Source organism: Mastigoproctus giganteus, chromosome 6, assembly GCF_048544385.1.
Source record: "Mastigoproctus giganteus isolate SK-2022 chromosome 6, ASM4854438v1, whole genome shotgun sequence".
NCBI classification, from domain to species: Eukaryota; Metazoa; Arthropoda; class Arachnida; order Uropygi; family Thelyphonidae; genus Mastigoproctus; species Mastigoproctus giganteus.
In genome coordinates, this window is record NC_143580.1 from 5,121,640 (window position 1) to 5,146,900 (window position 25,261).

A 25,261-nucleotide genomic window follows, 5' to 3' on the forward strand; every position below is an offset into this window, starting at 1 on the left:
ACAAGAGAAGGTTAGCCGCATTACAAACATACTAAAAATCTAGAAGCATTTCTATTTGAACATTTAGCCAAAATGTCCTTTGTGTAACTAATATATAGAGAATAAATTGAATGGTTTCGAGCGAATCAAATTTATGGTTATGTCTAGGTAGGGAAGGGTAGGTAAGTTCAATTCGTGGTATTTTGCAACTGATAGACATGGTCATAGGTGAAGCATTCTTCCATTTTCCATTTGTGGGAAAAAGTTCATAAATTTCATACACCTTCACGGGATTCCAAATGAGACCTTTTCCACAAAGTGTGATTATTCCGGGGTCCTGGACAAAAGTAGTTGCGTAGTTCCTGAACTCTCTGCGACCTTGGGGCTGTAGAACAACTGACTTCAGTACCCTCTACTCTAATCGAAGGAAAAAAAAACCATCAAGTACTGCAACACCCAAAAATAGTAATTTCTGGCACGTACTGAGAGTATTACATCTTCCATCATCACTGACTCTTCGTTAACCTAATGAACTGCCTCTTCCGACAACAACATCTTTATTGGGTCTTACAAGTGGGTTCAAATTCCCCACCCCCGACGCAGAATAGGCCATCTCTGTCTCTTTCTGTTTTTCAGCATAAACGAGAGATTGTGGGTTCCCTTGTGTAGACAGTTGGCAAGTAACTTGCTTTATTTCTCCCATCTTTAAACATAATTTATACAGTATATCACCATTACCAGAAGTTTATGACTCACTTTAAGACCTTTTAAAGATATGAAATTTGTGTGAAAAATGATAATAGTTGTTTTATTCATTTTGTGTTTATCATCAGGAAGTAATAGAGATGTTGGCCAAAATAACACGAAGGCTTTATTTATAATCCTTCAGTTTATTTTTGTATTATTTGTGTGTGATAGACAATTTACTATGAAGGTTTTTTTTTTTTTTTTCAACATATAGAGTGAACAGAGGAGCTATTTTCTTTAATTATGACATCTTTATGGCTAAACACAATATGAATAATCCACCAGATTTAGGATTGTAAATTATTATTTTTTATTTCTTTACTCTCTGACATAGTTTTAATTACTTACCCATATATGAAATTCCCACACTATGTGGCAGCCATAAATGGAACTTGCTTTTGAATCATTAGTATGAGGTATGATCAAAAAAATTTCGGGGACGGACTTTATATCTTTAAATTGCTGTGCCATAGCTAATTTTGACTTGTCTCAACATGTTCGATGACTCACCGATAACACGAGATAAGGCAGATTGCCTTTACCTGCAGTCAATCTGAATTAGAGCACGTTGTTTTATAGATTCCTTCGCATTTTACAATGAACGATTTTACTAAAACGAATCAGCCTTTTAAAATACGCTGCTTGTTTGATGTTTGTGGGCTAATCAGGTACGGGATATGATATTGCCAAGGGGGAATGTCTTTGTGTGTGTGCGCGACGTAAGCAGTGTGACGAAATAAGGCAACAACTCAGCATTGGGTCTATATGAGAGCTTGAAGGACAGGGTGGATGCCCTCGAAGGATCTAAATTGAGGGGCCCATCAAGCTCTCAGCTGCCCACATCAACGCCAGAGCTTGCACTTGGGCATCACGCAACAACGGAAATCCCCAAGACAAAATGCGCTGTTCCCACAGGAAAACATAGTTGTTGGTAACTCTATTGTCAGGGAAACGGTGAGCATGGTATGTAAAAAGGATAGGTGTAACAGGACCAGAGTATGTGTGCCGAGGCAAAGGTTCATGACGTTGTAGAGCGGTTATTATCTTTTAAGGGCACAAAAAGTGATATTGTTGTACACGTTGGTACTAATGATATTAAGAGAAGGAGACCAGTGGAATTACTTAACAAGTACAGGTCACTGTTGAACAAAAGCCGTGAATTAGGGTTGAATTTGAAAGTGTCTGCAATTCTGCCCAGACAGGATAGGAGGGAGTATATAACAAGAGCCTTGTCGATCAATTCGGCTTTGGAAAGATTGTGCAAGGCTCAAGGGGTAGAATTTTTTTCAGCCTGGTCTGTACTTGTTAACAGGAGAGATTGCTTCTACAGGGATGGGATACACTTAAATAGAAAGGGTGCAAGAATGTTTGCTGATGCTATCAAGGCAGTGTTAGGTGGGTCGGAAAACTGCTAGCTTGGGGGAATACAAGGACTAATAGATTAACAGTAGCCACTGGCAGAGGAGAAAGTGATTCTTGCACTGCTTCTCTTGGAATGAGCAGCAGTCTGGAAAACAAGATGCAGGATATTTCAGAGACTGCTGGGAGTCATGCGGTACAAGTAAACACATGGATTGTGCTAGGGTAGCTAAGAATAGGAACATGTACATCAATGCTAGGAGTTTGGTAAATAAATTTGATGAATTTGAGTTTTGCTCAAAACATCAAAGGCAGATATTTTTGGGATATCAGAGACGTGGTGTCACACAGAATGCAGAAACGGCATTTGGGGAGTACAATGTGTACAGGAAGGATAGGAAGGGAGGAGGAGTCATGCTATTAGTTAAGAAACACATACAATCCAAGGAAGTGAAGCTAGTCGGCATCGCTGGACACTGTAGTGTCCAGTCAGTTTGGTGTGACATAAGAATTGGGAGATGAAAATTGAGAGTGGGAGCGTGCTTATAGGCTTAATGACTGTGATGAGTATAATAAGAAACTGAACAGGTAAATAGAGAGGACCAGTAAATCAGAGAGTCTTATAATAGGGGATTTTAATTTCTCAGATATTGACTGGAATTTGTGGGTTGGTCACTCACACACTAGCAAGGCTTTTGTGGATTTATTGGATGATTGTTTTCTAAATCAGCATGTTCCGGAGGCAAACAGAGAGAGAGTAATACTTTTGATATGAGTAGTGATTGTTCATGCATTAAGAATCTGCAGATAAATGAACCACTAGGTGGCAGTGATCACAGTGTGTTGAAGTGGGATTTACTCAAAGAGGTAACTACCATCAGGGGGTAAAGGGAACGGGTTTTTGCTTTCGTAAAGGTGACTACGATGGACTGAGACAGTATTTAAATTCTATACAGTGGGACCAACGGATGATTTTACCAACAGCAAAGCAAAATGGGAAGCACTCAAATAACTTATCTTGGAAGCTCCTAGGCTTTACATACCAACTAAGAAATATTGTTCAAGGTTTAGGCCAAAATGGATGTCAGATGAACTAATGAGGCATATGGCAGAGAAGAAAAATGCATGGGATACATACAAATTAATGGGTGACACGGAGGCCTACGATAGATATAAGCTGGTCTGTATCCAAGTCACAAAGGAGATTAGGCAGGCAAAGGCAGATTATGAGAAATCCTTGGCAAAGGATGCAAACAAAAACAGAAAAGAATTCATTACCTACGTAAACTCTAGAAGAAAAGGGATGAATCAGATGGGTCCACTGGATATTGAGGTTCAACTGTTGATGATCCTACAGACAAGGAAAGTCCTGTCTGACCAATTTGATTGGATACTATGATGCAGTCACAAAGGAACTGGATGCATGGAATAACTTTGATATTATACAGGGTGTTTCAGTTAAACGTTTCAGAACTTCTAAGAGGGGTAGGGTACATCCTGACAACTCGAAATCATATAGCAATGTGGGGTCGGAAATGCTTTCCTGAAGCGGTGTTGTACACAGAAGCACCATAAAGAAAAGAGACCGTAAGTGAGAAATCGTTTTAATAATACATGAAAAGAAGCAAAAGGTACATGGATTAAAGTAAGTGTTCGAAGTTTCTTCCACGGGCTACAATGCACGCCTCACATCTCCGACGCATGGACATCCGAACATTCTGGATTTCTCCAGGCGAATTTCGAATTTCTTGAACAAGAACGCCAAGTTAGTAGGATGGATGATTACACGAACGCAGAGTTAGCCGATATGCATTTGGCGTACGGGGCTGCAAATTGTAGTGGGCCAGCCGCACAGCGTTTGTACGCGGAACGATATCCGACGAGGCGTATTCCCAGTCATAATTTCTTTGCAAGACTGCACCAGAGGTTAGCTGAGAGAGGTTCATTTGAAAGAGCTGACAGGGACAGGGTAAGAACAGCACGGACTCCAGCCGTCGATGAGAATGTGCTGCAGCATGTACAGGGGAATCCAAGAACGAGTACACGAAGTCTAGCAAACGCAGTCGGGGTTTCCCATTGCAGCGTCTGGAGGATTCTCGAGAACAAGACATGCATCCGTTTCACGTGCAGCGTGTCCAGACACAGCAACCGGAGGATTATGCACCTCGTATTGCTTTCGCACAGTGGTACCTTGGAAAATATGCTACAAATCCCCTTTTTCCTGCTGAAGTGTTGTTTTCCGATGAGGCATCCTTCACAAAGGAAGGAATTTTCAACACGCATAACGACCATATCTGGGCGGTCGAGAACCCGCATGCAATACGACGTCGTGCAGCACAGATTCGATTTTCGGTCAATGTATGGGCCGGTATTATGGGAGATCACCTCATCGGACCTTACCTGTTACCGTGTCGTCTAACCGGACCTATCTACTTGATCTTTCTGCAGCAAGTATTGCCACAACTTTTGACAGATGAACAGATTTCTGAATCGACGCAACAGACAATGTGGTTCCAACACGATGGAGCCCCTGCCCATTATAGCGGAGATGTTCGTAACTACCTGGATGTCACATTTGGTCAACAGTGGATCGGACGTGGTGGTCCCGTGCGTTGGCCTGCTCGGTCACCCGACCTATCATGTCTTGATTTTTATTTCTGGGGTCATATGAAATCGCTAGTTTATGACACCCCTGTTGACAATGCTGAGGAGCTGGTTGCAAGAATTGCAGTAGCTGCCGAAGAAATTCGAAATTCGCCTGGAGTATTCCAGAATGTTCGGATGTCCATGCGTCGGAGATGTGAGGCGTGCATTGTAGCCCGTGGAAGAAACTTCGAACACTTACTTTAATCCATGTACCTTTTGCTTCTTTTCATGTATTATTAAAACGATTTCTCACTTACGGTCTCTTTTCTTTATGGTGCTTCTGTGTACAACACCGCTTCAGGAAAGCATTTCCGACCCCACATTGCTATATGATTTCGAGTTGTCAGGATGTACCCTACCCCTCTTAGAAGTTCTGAAACGTTTAACTGAAACACCCTGTATATTTAGATCTTAGAAAGGCTTTTGATACTGTTGCACATGGAAGACTGCTGAACAAATTGGAGCAGTGTGGTATTGGAGAGCGAATTGCTGCTATGGATAAAGGGGTGGTTGAGGGGGAGAAGACAGAAAGTGGTAATCAATGGACACTGCTCATCGTGGACTAATGTTATTAGTGGAGTCCCTCAGGATTCAGTGTTGGGGCCATTGTTGTTTTCTGTATTTATAAATGATATTGATGATGGTATATCAACCTTAATGTCCAAATTTGCAGGCGATACAAAGGTTGGCAGGGTTGTCAAGGACACTACTGACAGTACGCTGCTGCAACAGGATCTAAGGTGGCAAATGAAGTTTAACATTGACAAATGAAAAGTACTACATATGGGGAAACTAACCTTAGAATAACGTATCAAGTTTTCTGAGCAGTGCAGACGGTCTGCAAGTGTAGCTCATTGTGTTATATACAGGAATTGTTCTAGCAGAGATAAGAAAGTGATTATCCCCTTGTATAAGGCAATGGTCTGACCACACCTTGAATACTGTATACAGGTCTGGTGGCCTCATTTTAAGAAGGATGTAGAGCTGCTGAAACGAGTACAGAGAAGGGCAACAAGATTAGTGAATGGAACAAAGGGTTGCTCTTACGAAGAAAGGCTTAAGTTTTACAAATTGCAGTGTCTTGAGACTAGACACCTGCGAGGTGATCTGATTGAGGTGTATAAAGTCTTGAATGGTTTGAGCAAGCTCAATGCTGATAGGATTCTTCCTCTTGCTCAGAATAATCACCTGAGAGGGTATAAATTCAAATTGAGGAAAGACAGACGTAGGATAGATGTGCGGAAGTTTGCCTTTAGCCAGCGGGTAGTTGGTTGGTGGAACAGACTTCCATCCCTCGTTGTGGGAGTTGATAGCCTAAATAAATTTAAGGCTGAGCTGGACAGGCATTTGGAACGAACGGAATGGTGAAATGGGGGTGTTTTTTTTTTTTTTTTTTTTGGCTGATGCTGCATAAGCTTGCTTTCTTGCATCATATGCCTCTACTAATGCTAATACTAGTGCATCAACCAATAGAGATCCACTACATTCGCTTCAAAAATTTGTCCATTTCTTGCTTGAATCTACTTAAGCTATCAACTTCACAACAACAGATGGAAGTTTCTTCCAGCAATCAACCACTCGCTGGCTGAAGACAAATTTCCGCACATATAATCTACAAAATCTCTCCTCAATTTGAATTCATCCCCCCCTGAAGTATCTGAGCAGCAGGAAGTAGCTCATCAGCATTAAGCCTGCTCAAACCATTCAAAGCCTTAAATTTCTCAATCAGATCACCTCGCAGGTGCCCAGACTCCAGATGCTACGATTTGCAGAACTGAAGCCTTTCTTGGTAAGATCATCCCTCTGTTTCCCTCATCAATCGCTTTGCCCTTCTCTGTACTCGATCCATCAGCTCTGCATTCTTCCTATAAAATGAGGTCTCCAGACCTGTATACAGTACTTAAGATGTGGTCTGACCATTGCCTTATGCAAAGGGATAATCACCTTCTTATGCCTGCTTAACAAAATTCTTGTATATCATTGACAAGACCCCCATCAGCTACTCTTGCAGCCTGTCTGCGCTACTCAGAAAACGTCTTATCTGACTGCACAATTACCCACAGGTCCTTTTCATTCTCTACCACCCTCAGTGTAGTACCACACAGTTGGTATGTTACTCTGGGATTACTGCTTCCCATATGCAGCACTTGGCATTTGTCAATGTTAAACTTCAGTTGCCACTTCTCAGCCCAGCTGTTACAGCCGCATATCGTCGTTACTGTCTGTCATTACCAACCCTGCCAATCTTTGTATCATCTGTCAGCTTGGACATTAAAATACTTTCATCAATATCATTGATAAATATAGAAAACAACAATTGGTCCAACGTCGAACCCTGGGGACTCCGCTAATAACATTAGTACACGAGAGTTAAAAACATCTTTTGCTCATGCTGTGTTTAATACAAAGACTTTTCAGTGGTTCACAATGTTTAAAGCAGGGCTTCACCTGTCCCTAAAGATGATCTTCTCCCTAACCTCTGTTTAATTTCAAAATCCAATGATTCCTTTACTCGTGGCCGTGATATCATCAGGGGTGATTGACGTGTAACTATTCGTGAAGTTGCCTCACGAAATTGGTATTACTTACGAGTCACGTCAATCAATTTTTGATCACACCTCATATGTTTGTGTTCTTTATGTACTATATGTTCGATGGTAGAAAACACTGAGATATGCAATAAATTATAACCAAGAACAGCAAATATTTATTCCACTTTCGTACGACAAACACGAAGTAGTCACTGAATGCACCCATGGCCACACTACAAGATTCACAAATTACATTTTTATAATTCAAACCTAAAGCGAGAAATATTGGCACTCCACCTTAATCCAAAAACCATCTTTGAGAATTACTGGTATCTTTTTCTTTTTGTCTCAATGAATTTCCAATGTGTGAGTTCACATTTTCTGTAAATAGTGTAGGTAGACCCAAAAAAAGCCAATGTACTTACTAATAAATACCAAATCAAACACAGAAACGAATGCAAAGATCCTGATAATTTTAACCTCTTGAACTGGATCTTACTGTTTATAAATGGCAATAACTATTGGCACTATTTATAAATGGCATAAGTATTCCAATTTCATACTTTAAAGTACTAGTACTAGCATAATTTTTATTATAAAATCAAGAATAGTATTTTTATTATATATAAATTATAAATTGTATATTATAAAATCAGGGACAATCACAAAATAATGTTAAACAGAATTTAACCTCAACATATTGGCTGAACTTAAACATTGTTTTTAAATAATTATATTTAGCGAGGTCTTTCATAAATATTTTTAAAATATTATATACATACATAATACTATGTATAAAATATTATATAAATACATACAATTACTTACAAAATAATTATAAAACAAAAAATTTAAACATCATAAAATTTAAAAACATAAATAATAATACACTGGCAACTGTAAATATCCTGGTTTAGTTTTAAAATAACAATTCTTATGAATTGAAATGGTCTGATGACAAAAAGGAATATTTTACATCTAAATTATGTCTAACTCAAGATGAAAGTTTCTTTTTGGATTTCAAACTTGCTGAATATCAATTTTCTTTTACACTATTCGAAAAAAGTTAATGGTAGTGTAAAATATTATTATTAACACTTTTAAGACTAACTAATTTCATAGTTTTCATTTCATATCGTACATAATATCAGCAATAAGGTCCGGTAACAGTGGATTGGAACAATACAATTTTCATTATGATAAAATGCAGTGTCCGGGGGAAAGGTAACTGGAGTAATCTCTTCCCCACATGATCATTCCTAACATCTCTAAAAAGAACAACTTTGACATACTGCTACTCTTCCTAAGATAGGATCTTCCACGTTTTCCTAGAAAGATTCGAAATCGCCATCTCCAAAACATGGCTTGATCTGTCTTCGATTCTGATCAGATTAAAATAACTCACTATATACAAATTAATACAAAACATTAAGTAGGTGTAATTTAAACTGATGCTATAAAACAACCCACTGCCTAATCCTAAATCCTTCGTGGTTCTAGATTATTTAGGTCTGAAAAACCCTTTCCATGTTTGAGATCATAAAAAATACTTTTAATCATATAAAGAACCCGATTGAAAGGTCCTGTATAATTTTTAGCAATTTGTTTAAAAATATATATTCTGCTTTCATTCATTGGAATATTACTTACAAATAAAACCAAGTATAGGAAGTACATCTGGGATTAAAGAGGATTAGACTATGATTCTGAATTATAAATGTAACATCTCACTTTCAAATATCCGTTTAGTTCATCTGCACTCCATGAAGATTTCTATTGAACAAACCACACAGGATGAGTTCCCTTTGCTCTCGAAATTACAATTAATATTTTGGAACGTGTGATGTGATAGTTATGTTGCACAGTGTTTGAAATAATTTGTTCTTCTAAATGAGGTCACGTGTTCACAACATTGCTTTGATCTTCTTCTTTAGACAGGACATTTTCAGACGCTGGTTTTGGAACTGGTGGTTGCGACACTGAAGATTTCTTGTAGTAATCGGCACTGCAGAAGTATAAAGTTATATTTATGAATAAAGATTATGGGATTATCTGAAATAAAGTATTGGGAATCCAAAAAAAATAGAAGCTAATAATGAAATAATAGTAACATTTTTAGAATCAAGAGAACAGAGAAACAAGTTATGCAGAGTAAAATAATACAGTAATGTACTTAAGAAATATAAATACAAGTTAATAACGTAATAATAGTAAAAATTTTTGGCTTTAGAGCATATTAAAGACATTAAAGCCGCAATCATTTGTGGTTTTTCACTCTAAGCATGCAAAGCATCTTTCATTGTATTACGTTTCAGGTCTTTTCGAATATCGAATGACTAGTCTCTTGCAAAGGATTAAAAACTACAATTCTAATCAAGAGGTATTTACCAAACCCAAATCACCTGATGTTCATGTAATGGCAGGAGTATTTAGCATTTAGCGGAAATCAGAGTGAAAATTCTTTCCACGAAATCTCGAACATTCTTGTGTTGTCACAGTGGCAGTCCTATCAGGAATAGTGTGAGTAATCAATCCCCCTTACTGTTCTCGTGTGTAGCCCAGTTGGTAGGATCACCATCCTCCCCACATCTAGTGGAAAAGACCTTAGTTCCACCATATCTGGTGGAAAAGAGTCCTGTCGTCAATGATAGGAGGAATTTTTATGGCCTTTTTCACAACGTAGCTGAGTTAAGCTGTCTCAGGCGAGGATAGCATGGTTTTTCTCCCGGAAACTCGGGTTTTTCCTCCAGCAAACAGAAACTCGGCCTTGGGACACACGCAATTTACTCGGGAGCAATATGGCCTTAGTCACTGATGCTCCTAAAAGCCCTATTACAACCCCAGGGCCGAGCGGGCTAGCCAGGTGGGTAAAGGGCCTGCCTGGCAACCCACAGATCGCGGGTTCGAATCCCGCCTCGGGCTTGGATCTGAGTAGAAAGTACAAAAACCTTGGGAGGTGCAATATGGCCACAGAAGCGGATGCGTCAACACTAACAAAAAAAAAAAAAAAAAAACCCAGGGGCTCACATCTTATTGTTGTTATTGTTATTGTTATTAATCGCCATATGGTGCAAGGATGCCTGAGGCTTATGCTGCACCAGCCAAAAAAAAAAAAAAATCTCCAGTTACCTTGAGAGAGAGAGAGAGAGAGAGAGAGAGAGAGAGAGGGGGAGAGAGAGAGCAGGAGTCAGAAGTAGAAAGGAATCACCAAGAGAGAGAATGGATGATATCCGCTTCAGAACTCTGGGTGTGCCAAGCCCATACTCACAAGATATGAGCCCCTGTGGTATGTCTAGTGAGCATGGGTCTCTCTCTCTCTCTCAGAGTATCTCGGAAATTTTTTTTAGCTGGTGTAGCATAAACCCCAGGCTTCCTTGCACCATATGACTAATAACAACAACAACGACAACAAAGCCCTCCTCCCCTTCGTCGAAGAAAAAATAAAGGTCTTTATTGCAAGAAATTATTTATAATTAAATAATATAATTTTATATACTTATAATTATATAATTTTGTATATGCTTATACAATAATATAAGCATTTTGTTAATATAATATAATTGCCACTTCACGTGTTCACTCTTGTAAAAGCTACCAGTGTGGAATTTTGCCCTTCCCAACCTGTTGGATTTTGACCCTTAAATTACTGTATTCTTATAGAAATTTCCTTATAAAATTTTCTATGATTTGAACGCCATATTTTACTGTTTTCCTAATACGTTACTGATCTATAATGTTTCCATTACAAAATGTAAAATCGAATTGTTACAAATATACGAGAAAAAAATAATTTTATATTTGAAATTTGTTCTTTCTGGAACTTACCTGACACTAGATGGCCGCACCTGATTATAATAATTTAAATATCGTACATCCTAAGTCCAACTTTATTACCTTATGGAACTATTTTATTACAACAAAAATGTTAAATATTGTGAGTATTACGAAGTGAGTTTTCCATTCTGCAGTAAACATTTTACTTGGCCACATTAGCTTTTTACAGCTATGACGTCACACGTAAGGAAAGAAAATTTCAACAGTTAAAGTAGCCATAAAACTTCTCAATTATTTATGAAGATTCATAAATTACATCGAAAATATTATTTATCTTATAATAACAAACATTTATTTTAAAAAATATAAACAGAGATAAAGATATAACAAAGTATATAAGAAATGCAGGTATTGATTTAAATCAGCCAGCGGCCATACTACGTTGAATACACCGGTTCTCGTCTGATCACCGAAGTTAAGCAGCGTTGGGCCTGGTTAGTACTTGGGAGGGTGACCACCTGGGAACACCGGGTGCTGCTGGCCTCTTCTTTTCCCTCCACAATTTGTTTTCTTCTTCTCCATATTGTTCAAGAAGTCGATTTAATTTATAAAATTAACAAATTTCAAATTATCTGCACAAATTGAAGTCAGACAAATTCATGTACTCTTTCAAAGTAGGGATTAATTGTGTCCAATAATTTGTTTGGAAAATAGTTGATTTATTCACAGCTCCCCTACCAACCAGACTTGAGGATGGGTGAAATATATCGCGTATTGACGAAATGCTGATGTAGGCAGATTAACAGTACAAAAATAAATGATATTGTAGCGTTCCTAAGTCAACAAAATTTGTGTTGGCTTTGGAATGCTAGAGGGCGGCTTCATGACAACAGTTCCCTGCTGCTTTTCGAGAAACACCCGTCTCCTTTGCATATAGGCTGATATTGGGACAATGTGCTTTGTACATTATATTATAGTTTAGCTTTCTTACTCTTAAGTTGTTGTCAGGTGGATACTTTTGTCCTAATTTACATAAAGAAAAATTAGGACAACAGGTATCCACCTGGCAACAATGTAAGAACAGGAGAAAGCTAAAATATGGAGGGAGCCCGTAATCTGTAGGGTTTTTTTTAAACGAAGAGGCAATTCTCCACAACTGCGCACAAGATGTCTATATCGATTTCTTTCAGGATGTATTCAATTTTCGATGGGACGAAGGTCCAGCGAATACAGTAGACATGTACAATCTTTTTTAAAGATTGATTCTGCAGTGAAAGGGTACCAAAATTTTCTTGAACGAATCAACAGCACATTGGACACTCAGGGGGATTACTGAAAATGATCCATCCGAATTTCCTTGGATAACATGGATTCTATGATAGAGAGGGTCCAACTGCTAGGGATTTGGAGTTAATTTCTGCGTCTCTTTAATTTTATTATCTAGCAAAAATTTTGAGTAGGAGGAGTAGGGAGAGATCGACTCTCCCTACTTTCCTATTGCCACATCCCTACAAGGATGGCATAAGAAGCATGATGCCAATTTAATAACAAGGCGCTCGCTTGAGAAGAATTTAAGCTAAGGTTAATCCCCGGTTGAAATAATTTAAGTTTTATAATTTTTTCCCTAACATTAATAATAACACTTTTATCACGACAGTGATCATCTTAGCAATGTTCATCTTATGTATTTTTCATATTGTGAAAATCAATTATTAAAGGAAGATTACTTACCATTCAGGGACCCTCTCCGGTTTATCGCACTGCTTGGTGGCGCTGTTGTAGACGGAGTACTTTGGGCACTTCATCAGGGCCGGGATCCTGCTGAACAAACAAACGAAGTACTGGTTGCAGTCCTGTGGATGAGGATATCGTGGAGCTATGCCGTAAGGCTCGAGAGTTTCAGGTGTCTTCTCCGGACATTGGAACCCATTTACAACTGGAAGCGACAAAACGTAACCCACTTCGATTTTGTAAACACTAAATTGTTTCCATTCCCACCTCCTTCTCATCTGCCTGTCTACCTACTAATTCTCTACAATCTCGGCTAATACTTTTTTTTTTTTTTTTTGATTTCGCAGCATTTAAAGTTCCCGCTTTTAACGGTCCCGCAGTTAATGACTTCCCCCAATAATCGCGTTTTACCATTATCTCTTTTCTTTTTGTTGTGTTTATTCCCCTCTTTCCCTCAAAAATATTAGGATCCCCTTTGAAACCTAATTACTCCTTCGAATAAAAGATTGTATATTGATTTTCAAAACCCGATTTAATGTTCAGGTGCCAGAGGCAAGAACAAGGATGGCCCATTAATTAAACAAAATATAAATAAATAAATTATCTTTATTTATTCCATCAATGAACATGTTTATTTTTTATCATAAAATAATAGGAGTTTCCTGTGTTATATTGTTTTAGTCGGAGCCTGAGACCCAGGCAATCGCTTGCTTTCCGACCCTACTTTGTTATACAAGAAAGCTTATTAAATGTTAATCTTTAATGAGTCGAATTATTAAAATAATTTCATCCTTATTAAACAGTACATTAAATTTACAATTAATTTACAAAAAAATATTAATTTAATTTTATAATGATTAAAAATGTTAAATATTTAATAATTACACTAGTTTACAAATTTAAGCTTATTCACTGGGGTTTGAATTTTAATAGGTTCTACTGCCGAAATATGTTGCTGTGATTTCAAATATGACTTAGATTTTTTTCTATCACATCCAGATACATCACAATTTAAGATATAAAAAAGTATTGTTTTTTACGAAAGTATGTAACTTTATTGTATTTAGTAATGACAAATTGATAGGATTACATTTTCATATATCAAGAAATACGTAAATACTAACAAGTAGTAATCAAAATTCTGAAACTTTCATTAATCAGACCTTCGTCTCTTTGTCTGAAAAGAACGTTTTTCTTTTATGTACAGTGCCAGGTTTCTCTCTTTTTAAAAACCAGCAGTAGTCGGCCATCGTGCTTGTATTCCACCTTCCCTGGTACCTCTGCTCCATTTCCTTTACGTCCTGATGGAATCTCTCCCCTTGTTCTTCGCTCATCTGTGCAAGATTTTCGGGGAAAAAATCAAGGAAAGTGAATTTTGATGCTGATATTGCAACCTAAATTGCGAAGCTTTTGGAGCATATTTTGAACAATTTTCTCATAATCCTGTGATTTATGATTTCGTAGAAAGTTTTCCATTACACTTTTAAAAGCAATCCAGGCTTCCCTTTCAATGTCATTCATAGTAGTTTCAAACTGACCGTCTAAAACCAATTTTCTAATTTGGGGACCAATGAAGATACTCCTTAAGTTTTGCGTCAGATAAACCAGGAAATTTACTGCAAAGGTCCTTAAAGCTGTTGCCACCCTTATTCAATACTTTAACAAATTGCGTCATTGTGCAATTTGTTAAAGTTATTATGCAAAATGTATTTTTGCATAATAACTTTAATACATTTTGCAAAATGTAGTTACGGGTTAAACATGCACAATCTGTTGTATTTGAGGCAAATATTTGATACTGATTCGAATATAGGGGTATAAAACTTGTAAACCATTGCAGAAACTCTAGTTATGTACACATTTGCGTATAATACCTAGGTAATATTTTGTCAATGAATTGTGAAAAATCTTTACGTGATAGAAACAAACGGACTTCGGTTTAGTAATCAGTAAACATGCATAAATAACTGCCACATACTTTCACTCAAACCCCAGATAAACTGTAAACCAGTGAATTATTGTTAAGATACAGGCAGTTCTCGCTTTACGAGTTCCCGGGTTGACGAGTTCCCCCCCCCCAAGTATCAACAAAATCGAAAATATGAATTAATTGCAAAAAAAGAATGTTAAACATTCATAAATACCACATTCCCCGGTGCGTAGCTATACAATACAGTGTACCCCCCTTTACGATATTAATCAGTTCTCGTTTCATGATCCCCTTTACTGAAAACTTCAATCGTATAAAAAAACAAATAAATTTTCAGAATCTTCACTTCATTCCTTTTTTTATAAGCTTCGTAAACTTGTTACTCCATGCGAATCGTGTTAGTTGCAATTTGTGTGCCATTAAAAAACATGCTTATGCATGCAATCGTGAAATTTATAATTAAAAGAGAAAATTATTTTGTGCAACAAACCAACCAGTGGCGAGCCAATAATGAATGATCAACGAGTGTGCATTTAGTCGATGATGATTAAACATTCTTTAACATTTCTAATAATTTCTCTATAATTTCTCCATTATTATAATTTGCTTGATTTTACAGGTTACGTTTTCATTTCTTTCGCTAAATCAATCATTGTTTAAACTAATTAGCAAACTAATTTCATTGTTGAGAATGTAACCCCTATTTTTAACCTTATGTCTATGGGAAATAAATTCCCGCTTAACGAGTTTTCGTTTTACGAGCGCGCGCTAGGAACGAATTAACTCGTAAAGTCGAGAACTACCTGTAGTTAAAATTGTAAACATATGGTTAAATGAATTATTTATCAGTACTATTGATTAAATATTTTAAATTTTAATTAAATATTTCGGAATATATTGGAATATTTTTTAATAAATAAATAAATAATTGTTTTTAAACATTTTTGATCAAATCTCAATTATCCAAAGTGTTGAAAAAATATGTAGTTTGGTGGCGGTGTGGACTATTTATTTACAATCCATTGACATCTGGAAGAGCTGCCTACAAGTTACATGTGTTCCATGACGGGTCGGACTTGGCGCATCATAGCCTAAGTCGCTCATGCGCCATAGAAACCATGTAAAATCAAAATCCATGATGACCTTTCATAATTCTCAGAGACCTTCCAGAGAAAAATCTCGCTGACACAGTCACAGCCCTGTTTCATAAGACATCGATTAACCTTTATGTGGCTGTCCCTGAGCATAAACAGAAATATTTTTATTTATTTATTTTCAAAACCAGTCCTCTGCTCTAAGAAGAAAGGACGTTGCACAAGCGATAAACCCTCTATCCAAAGAACAATTTATAATTAAATTCACTTAATCCTTGTAGGAATGATAATTCGTTTTTAAGCTTGCATCGTTAATCCACCATTGGATGATTGAGAGTTGGCTTTAATTTGAAAACCATTGGCTTGTAAATTACATGTTGCCTTAATTAATCTCAACTGAATGAGAAATTATAGAGATGATGACAGCACCTCTTATGGGCATGTCTTCTACTTACTTTCTCTTTTCTCCGCACATCCTTGAACCATGTGATCCCACTCGCAAGTTCCAGATTTTGGATTGAACGAGAGCCCTTTGGGACAGCGCATGGCATTCCCAACACCATCGACGCACTGCCAGAAGTGAGTACACTTATTAGAATCTTCGTGGGGGAAAATTCCGAATCTCCGGGGACAGTGAGGAGTGGTGTGGGGTTGCTCTAAAAGATATCGAAGTATATATCTTTTTAATATCATTAGTAAATCAATTCATATTGATTTATTTTTATTATTTTATAATTACAAAATGTTTGAAATAAAACATAAAATAATTTACTTTTCACAAGACTCTGTAAATTGGCTAGAAGAGTGGGTTATATTTATGGAGTGACGTTTTATGTGGTTTTGTTGGGTTTCGCTGTCCAGAATGGCGATCACCTGGATAGCCACTTCTGAAAACCCATGTAACACATGGAGGTACGCCTCCTAGAAGCGTACCTCCATGTCTGTATATGGGTTCCTTTTCAGAAGTCCCTGTCAGTCTTCCGAAGAAGAAAGTAGAATACAATAACTCTGCACCCATAAGAGGAAACCTAACCTAAGGGCGCAGAAACAATACCGTATCTAGAACAACGAGCGCCCTGAATACCAGGAAATTCACCTTTCGCCCGGATAAGGGCAATCACACGGCGAGGCATTGAGTCCACTAGTTCACGAAAGCGTTCCACGGGTATTTCCATCCGTGCTTGCTGCACTCCCTGTTCATAATTTCATCACAACCTGGTTGGAGGATCCAATGCTCGAACAGATCTTTCAAAAGCGCCCCAAAGATGCGACACAGGGTTCATGAACGGTGAACGGGAGGCCATTCCATGGTGGTAAAATCTGTGGAACACTCTTTGAACCATGTTCTAGTCACTACGGCTCTGTGGGGAGGCGCATTATCCTGCTGGAAGAGTCCATTGCATTGTGGGTGCACGATGACCGTGAAGGGATTCAGATGGTCTGCAAGGATGGACACGCAACCTCGACCGTTCAGAGATGTTTGTAGACGTACCAAAAGTCCCAGTGTGTGGCAGTTGAACACGTCCCAGACTATTACCGACCGCCCACCTGCCTGAACAGTTCCTTGTTGACATGATGAGTGCATATCTTCGTGCGGTTTCCATCAGATACGCACCATCCCACCCTCTTGAAATAACTGGAAACACGAATCATCGGACCAGGAGACGAGACCTGTCTCCAATGGTCCAAGGTCCAGTGCCGATGTTCTTTCGCCCAGTTGCGTACAGTCCTATGTCGTAGTGTTAGCAATGGGACCCTGGTGGGTCAGCGGCGCCCATAACCTGTTGCGGCTAATGATCGCCTGATGGTCTTGGTGGACACGTTTCTCGCACCTCCCTCGTTGAAGTCGGCAGTGATTTGTGTCACTGTCCGTCTCCAGTTGGCTGAAAAAATGCGAGAGAGACGACCATATTTATCCACCACCTTTCTCCGCCCACAGCGCTGTCCACGATGTGATGTTATTCCATAAATGGCTTATTCTCGATACACTCCAGATACTGTCAAACGGAGATAGTGTAATTTCTGTACCACCTCCTCTATAGAGTAACCCATGCGTCGGGCACCCACTGTCATCCCTCTTTCAAAGTCGGTTAACTCACTACGTTTATCCATACTGACATCGATATCAGTATGGATAAACTTGAATGCAGTGTACCTATATATCTGCAAAGCGGTGGGTTCGTCCGCTAGCGAGAGGGGTGACAGCATCGCTTTGCCCAGGAACCAGATATCCCATGAATTCTGTCCTTTCAGTGTACAGTACACATTGTCTTCATTGCTTTACAATGACTCCAAGCATAATATACCTTAGAAGATCAAAAATGATATTCCAAAAGTCCACAAACGCATGTACAACAAATTGCAAGATATCTATATTTAAAGTCAATCCAAAAGATTTCTGGAGCCAGGAGGTCAAGCCTTTGATGAGAAAAAAATCCAGACGAAGGTGTTCCTAAGATCTTGCTAAGAAGATACTTCGTCAAAAAAGAAGAAGAAAAATAAATAAAGAAAGAAGATCTTTTGCCCAAGACTCATCCTAAAATGCGGTTTCTTCTAAATATTTATGTCAGTTGAATTCCACGTATTTATGCTACACTAACAACCACAAATTTTGGTTGCCTTGGTATTATTTTTTTATACCTCGAGACATAAGGCTGAAAGATAAAACCGTACCACAATCATGATGTAAATAAAGCTAGTCGCCAATCAGTTCAGTGACATAGTCAGTGGTCAAACGGTTGAATAAGGTACAATTCCTATTGACGTCTCCTTCCAAGTACCTCATAAGCACACAGTTCCTGAAAGACATAAATATTTCTGTTTGCAACAAATAGTTTCAGATCCGAGAACAAAAGGCCACAGACACTGAAATCGGTATTATGGAGACCCAGTAGGTATAGTTTTTCATTTGAGGACCCGTGTCCTGTTAGTCAGAAAGCTGCGAAATTAAAAACCATTTTTTCTGTTGTTTTTTCAAATATAAACGTGACATAAGGAAAATATCTTCCTGTGACTTGTCCGGTATGAAGGATCCAACGTGTTAATGTATATTCAGTAATAATTTGTATTTTTAAGTGATTTTTATTAAACCTCTTATTGAGGAGTGTTAGACCACGAGCAGACACCTTTTTCATCTCATCCCAAGTTGAATTTGAGTTGCCTCAGGTGAAGAGGAGGGTTGTTTGCCCTAAAATGCGGTTTCCTCTCATAAATGAAACATTTCTGTCTGTGTAATACACGTATTTATGCAAATTTAAGTTGTTTTGGTGCTGTTTCTTTAGACCTCGAGACATTTGCCTGCAGCAGCATGACTGGACTGTCCTAGTTTAGGCCGAATCAGTTCTTTTAGTGCACCTTGAATTATTACTCGTCAGTCAATGGTATGCATATTGTGGTGTGCAGTTGATCTGCGAAGGATGCTTTGCCTATGATTACCATAGCGAGTTTTGTTTCCTTACTGTTTGGAATATTTCGGAGGTCACTGTAAAGGATTCTTTTTAGTGGGTGGTCTCCTCTTGTGCTGTAACTGCTCATACATGCCCCAAAGAGATGACTTATTAAAAACTCGCGCTTGGGCAAGTAAAAATTATTTTTAAAAGAAAACGTCACTTAGTTCATCTCATATTTATCGAAAATACTTACGTAGTTCTGTTCTGGATCCACAGTTGATGTTGAAAGGGTAGTCGCAACGTTGGTAGAGGGGTGAAGAAATGGCGAATACCATCCCATCCGCACACATTCTAACCGAAGCCACGTTATCTCGACATTCGTAGTATTTGTCGCACTGCTTTTCATCAGGGTAGTATCCAGAACTTGAAGGGCATGTGAACTCCCCGAAAGCTGTTTCAAAGGAGCGAAAGAAAAGAGTTGCAATTAATAAATAAAGAAAATCAATACAGATAATTTCTATCGTTTCTGTTACAAAGAGCAAATATAAATCAAAGATAAATATGTAACAAGAAATGCTACATCAAAAATGAAATAATCTTGTTCTCTGGATGAAAAACCCGAGTTTTAGCATTTAGCATTAGCATTATGCTAAATGCGGGGAGAAAAACTACGCTACAGTCGCCTGAGAGCAACTGACTCAGCCACGTTGTGAAATATATCCAAGAAATTCTTCGCGTATTTGAGTTCGAACCTAAGGAAGACCGTAATTATATCCAGTTGCCACCTGCGAAGGATAAGAAATGAAATTCTCGTGAATACAGATATTTAGAATTACTGAATTAACTGAATAACTGAATTAATTCAGAAATCTATTCTGAATTAATTTAGAATTACTGAAATCTATAACTGAATTAATCTACAAGTTTGAAAATTATTGGCTTCGCAATTCTCATTGGGAAGCAAACACCTTTCAAGTTTTTATTTCAACTAATATCTCCTAAAGTCCAATCAAATCAAAGCAAAAATGCAGTGATTGTGCAATACTCTAAAATAGTGCATAAGTAACGTCTTTTTCTGTAGGTAGAAAAAGCCTTGTAGTTGGGATTCAGTGGATTCCACTCTTAAACGATATATCGGCATTGGATTTGGTTATAGCCAAGTCCCAATGAGTTGAACAGGATAATTAGTGTAATCCCAATTATCTTCTCATCCATCATCAAATTATAAAGACGCTTCTCTGGAAGGTAGATTGAGAATTGACAGGTCTTCATTGCGTGATACGAGCAATAGAGGATTGTATTCTGGGATTCACTACAGCTTTTCGATCCGGAGACCTTTAAAACTTATACCAAAAGTAGCAGCTATCATTATGGTTATTGGGCTTTCTCTCCATTTTGGAAGAATAGAGAAAGGAGTATCCTGCACTTAGGAGTATCCTGAAATCGTCCCTACAGTTGCAGCCACAGAAGAAATGAGGTTACCACAACTTATCTTGAACACCCATAAACATTATAAAATGGGCTTTATACGCTGCAAAACAAACTTGATACCACGATGTTATCTTTATATCGCGTCTTATGTAGTATCTACAAACATGGAAGAAGTCAGTTAAATTTGGAGAAGTTCCAAAGCCAATGATAATATGAAAGTTTTATTTAAGAAATGTATTATATTTATGAGAGGTTTTACTGCGCATACGAATGAATTATTGGCTGTGTACTCACCAGTTTCGAACCCTAGAGAAATGAGGAGCGTTATGAGTAGAATCATCACCATGGCAATGCTGGCTGAGAGATCTTCCGTTACTGGGATATTCGCGCCAGGAATGACTGGAAGAATTGGCGTTCTCATCGAAAAGGTTTTGTGTTCAAACGCCTGTCGCTTAGTGCGCATGCGTCATTGGCCAGCTACTGGAGGGATTTTCTAGGACTTGTTTACTCCACTGAGGTGAGTATGTTAATTTTTGTTTTATGCGCGTAATGTTCTTTTTTAAATAGAACGAAGAAATGGCTAGCGAAGGACAATTGGTTTTTTGTTCTTCTATTGGCATATTTCTCTTCATGCTCGTTACATCCCTTACGTTAGATAGGGCTAAAACACAGCCCCACTTTTTGGTGATGCATGTCTAAAAATAGATTTATTTATGAAAAGAGATTGAAATAAGGGAGTTTAGTCCCCAACTCAACTTGATGATATAGGTCCAACTGCTGAGCGAATCATAAATGACTCTTTTTATTATGTTTCTCTTCTTCAAATGGCAAATAATTTGGCATTTTTCAATGGCAGGAACTCTCTGACAATGCAAACGACTGATCAGCAAGTGACGTTACTGTTGTTTCCACACCAATATTGATAAGTTCAAAGGTTACGCATATTCTTCATAACGGACCTGTGTTAAGGACTTCATGTTTCGTTAATGAATGTCACTCGTTGTCAAAGATCATTGACTTGAATTTACGGTGTAAGCAAAGTGACTGGTCAAAGGTCGTTAAGCACAAATGGAACAACCAACTAATTTTTTTGTTCCATCTCCATCCCCGTAATCTCTAATCACAGACGTCTTCCAGTTCATGACCTCCTTTTCGAAAAACAGGTTGTCTCCGTCACGATTTGCTCATTAACTTGGCGTAGTGTCTTTTCATCCTTAAGGTCACGGCAGTGATCACCTCTGACCTCTTGAATAACTGGTTTGGCTTCGTTTCTGCTCGGAACATTCCGTCGTTAGTGCAACCTTCAGAAGCCCGCTTACATAGAAGCACGTTCATCCTGTTGACGTCCGCTGGCTGGTATTTCGGAGAATGCGAATAAAGTGGGGCGAGAGGATCCACAGTTGCTAAACTGGTTGGACAATTAGATAATCCTACACAGGTTTCGGCGCTAAAGTTCTCGCCGTGGGATTCAAAACAATCTGTCACAAGAATAGATGTCACCGAGTTCTTCCTGCTTTTAGATAGAAACATCGTCAGGATTTCCAATAATTCATCAACTAAGAGTTACCCGATTTCAAGAAGATCTTATATAAGTCTCGTCTGTTATTCATAGCTTTTAACGTTAAGGAGAGGATTTGTATCTCGTTGTGATCATAGAGTTGTTATCATATTTAATTGCTAATGTGATGTAAGAAGTAATTTCTAAGTAAATTATAGAATTACTGTGAGGGGGACATGCAACTTAAGCAAGAAAGCATCTTTGATGGGACACACTATGTTTAAAGCTATATTGCCCATCAGAAGGATGATATTATTATAGATTTTAGATAGATAGATTATAGATTATTAGATTACAGTTGGTGGTAGTCTTATGATTGCTTTAAGCGCTCTAATAATTTTCCAGACCTGGTAAGAGCACAGTGGATCTGAGATGGGTTTATCGGTATTTTAAAAAAAATATACCTGCGTCCTGATAACCAAGAAGGTCCCCTCACTCCTAAAGTCATCAGCTTTAAAATTTATTTAGAATATTGTCAATAAGACGATTCTCGTGTGAGTGTGGTATTGGTTGTATGTATCTACTGTATATTGAATATTTCAGCCAGTCAAAATGTTCTGACAGATTAATTTGTAAACCAAGATTTTTGGTTACCAGGGGTCGAGTAGTTTCACAGTATAAAAATTGTTCTGGTTTAGTAATTGCCCTGTTTTCATGTGTATTTTTATTACCAAACAATTGGTGAACTTAAAAAAAAATTCGAAGACAGAGTCTTAATTAGAAGACAGCTGGAAACCCCAATAAAACCAGTTAAGTTATGAAGACCAGTTGGTGTATGGTTTGCTATTAAACATCATCAATCATTGCTTTGATTCTTCCTAGTGGAAGGCAAGAACCAGCTTAGGAATTCATGAAAGGCCTGATCAAAAATATTTGAGCTACTGGCAGAATTAAATAATTTGTGGGCCCCGTTTTTTCATCCTGTTCCAGAGTTTTTTTTTTTTTAAATGATAAAAGTCGTTTAAAGTTTACTTTAAAGCCCATGTTTAAAACAGTTAAAAATATTAAATCGTAAAAAATTAAATAAAAACATGTTGAATATCTGTTAAAGGTGCTGCTGCTGCTGTTGTGGAAGGGTTTTGGGAGCATCAGCGTCTAAGACCATGTTGTTCTGTGTATATTATCTATAATTGTATTTGTTCTGTGGTCAATTTTCTGTTTGTTGGATGAAAAATCGAGTTTCCGGGAGAAAAACCATGCTACCATCGCCTGAGACCGACGAACTGAGCCACGTTGTGAAAAAGCACATAAAAATTCCTCCCATCATCGACGGGACTGAAATCCAGATATTTTCCACTCGGTGTGGGGAGGACGCAATCCTACCAACTGTGGTCTTAGATGGCCAGAGAAACATATTGACATTGGACAATCTTCAGTCCCATTTGGGTCTTATTGTAATAAAGGATTGTATGATTGCTGGGGATATACACCATCCACGATTGCTGAATATCTGCGAACTTTACGCTCAAAATACTTTCCTTGTTTCTGTACCAGATTACGTATTACATGTTAAATTACTATGTCAGAAATATTTCTTACTCTAAAAATCCAAATAGCTAATGGTAGAGGCACGAGAGAAATTATCAAAACATCAAACAAAACGATCTTTATTTAATGCCGAAAATCAGTGTATGGCAATAAGCAGTATGACATTTTATTCCAGCGATGAAAACCATTATGGAACTTGGAAAATGAGTCAAGAAGATTCCTGTATTCTCTTGAACAGTTAATCCCGTATCTTCCGTACGGGATTAACTGTTCCCTCAAAATCCGTATGATTTAAACTCTAAGCCATGGTTCAAATTTCCGTCTTATCATGTCCTAGACTACTCAGTAGGAGAGAAATCATCCTAGATGGCCAAGGAAGCACGTTGAAATTGGAATATCTTTATATTGTCCAATGACAATATTGGACAATGTCAATTCCAATGTCCAATGTCAACGTTGACATTTGGCAGAGTGTGTTTAGTGTCAAACGGCACCAGGGGTTTCCCCATCTCTGCGTAGTATACATTGTGGATGTGAAACAGAACACTGTCAATGCCAGAGGTTTAAAGGTACTGTATATGGATTTTGTATATGTGTAGTGTCGTGTACCGTTGTTCCTCTGGTCATTTAGCCGCTGCGCCCTAATGGGTCCCAACGTTGTGCACACTCCGCCCCGTGGAGGCAGACCAGGTACACCACTATTATAGTTATTTACTCTGGGTCCTGCCACCTAATTTCCTGAGATTTCAGTGGCTAGGACCTAAAAAAAAAAAAAAACGCTATAGATAGGGTTCAGTCAAAAGGGGTACTGGTTATGCGATTTGATGTTGTTATTAAGTTTTTGGGTGTAGGGCTCAAGCAATTTAGAGATGATTCGAAGACTGGTTGCAAGTTAGAGAAGAGGAGGGTGACTGGAGGCTGGGGGAAAAGACAGAAATAAGGGGTCCATAGAGAAGGTGACCACCAAAACAGTGGAGCAGGTCCATGCCCCACCAGAGGGAAATGAGGGGCGGTGGTGGGGAGGAGACCAGGGGTAACCTCCCCCGCCTGGGGGGATGGAGGCAAAGGACCACGCAAGGGAGCGTGGCAAGGAAAGCTTAATGGCAGCAGCTGAGCTGTGCTGGTGGAGTGTCATACCCGGGATGAAGATCCCATCCTGTGTTCTTTTTCAGAGTCTTGCGAGTCTGATATGTCAGTCTTGACGTCTCTGATAGGTCACACTTGGGACTGTATATCATGTGTCCCGTCCGATGTATACTGGTCACTACGAGTTCGGTGCTTTCAGGCCTGGTCGTTAGGTGTGTGGTTACCACTGGACTGTGTCATTAGTAGGGGTCTCTCCTGAGAGTTTTTCCCGTTTGACGCCAAAATTAGAGATCTACGTTCACTGCAGTCTGATTTGGGAGCGGTTTCAGGGCTCCCGTCCATTTAGTCACTGTGTCAGCAGAGCTGCATAATATCAGAGTTAGTGAAGAGTTCTAAATCAGGAAGGTCTAAAACAGTGTTAAATCATTCATGGGACAGAGGTCCCGTCCAAATATTGATGGTAGTCAGGTTGACCGTCCTGTTTGAATTTGGGCAAGGCGAGTTAGTCAGGTATATGT

At 38.4% G+C, this 25,261-nt stretch overlaps 1 protein-coding gene and 1 non-coding gene across 2 annotated transcripts; one reads left to right on the plus strand and one right to left on the minus strand.

Annotated features, from left to right (window-relative positions):
- Positions 1–7,415: 7,415 nt before the first annotated feature.
- On the minus strand, positions 7,416–21,051 carry LOC150083836 (protein obstructor-E-like). The gene is made up of 5 exons (XM_090375806.1): positions 20,906–21,051; positions 19,434–19,631; positions 16,247–16,447; positions 12,768–12,972; positions 7,416–9,267 (listed from the first exon to the last, which is right to left on the minus strand). The coding sequence occupies exons 1-5, from the start codon at positions 21,030–21,032 to the stop codon at positions 9,159–9,161; spliced, it is 840 nt and encodes a 279-aa protein (XP_090231932.1). The 5' UTR covers positions 21,033–21,051; the 3' UTR covers positions 7,416–9,158.
- On the plus strand, positions 11,461–11,579 carry LOC150083837 (5S ribosomal RNA). The gene has a single exon (XR_016547128.1). It is a non-coding gene; the product is annotated as a 5S ribosomal RNA (ribosomal RNA).
- Positions 21,052–25,261: the final 4,210 nt, after the last annotated feature.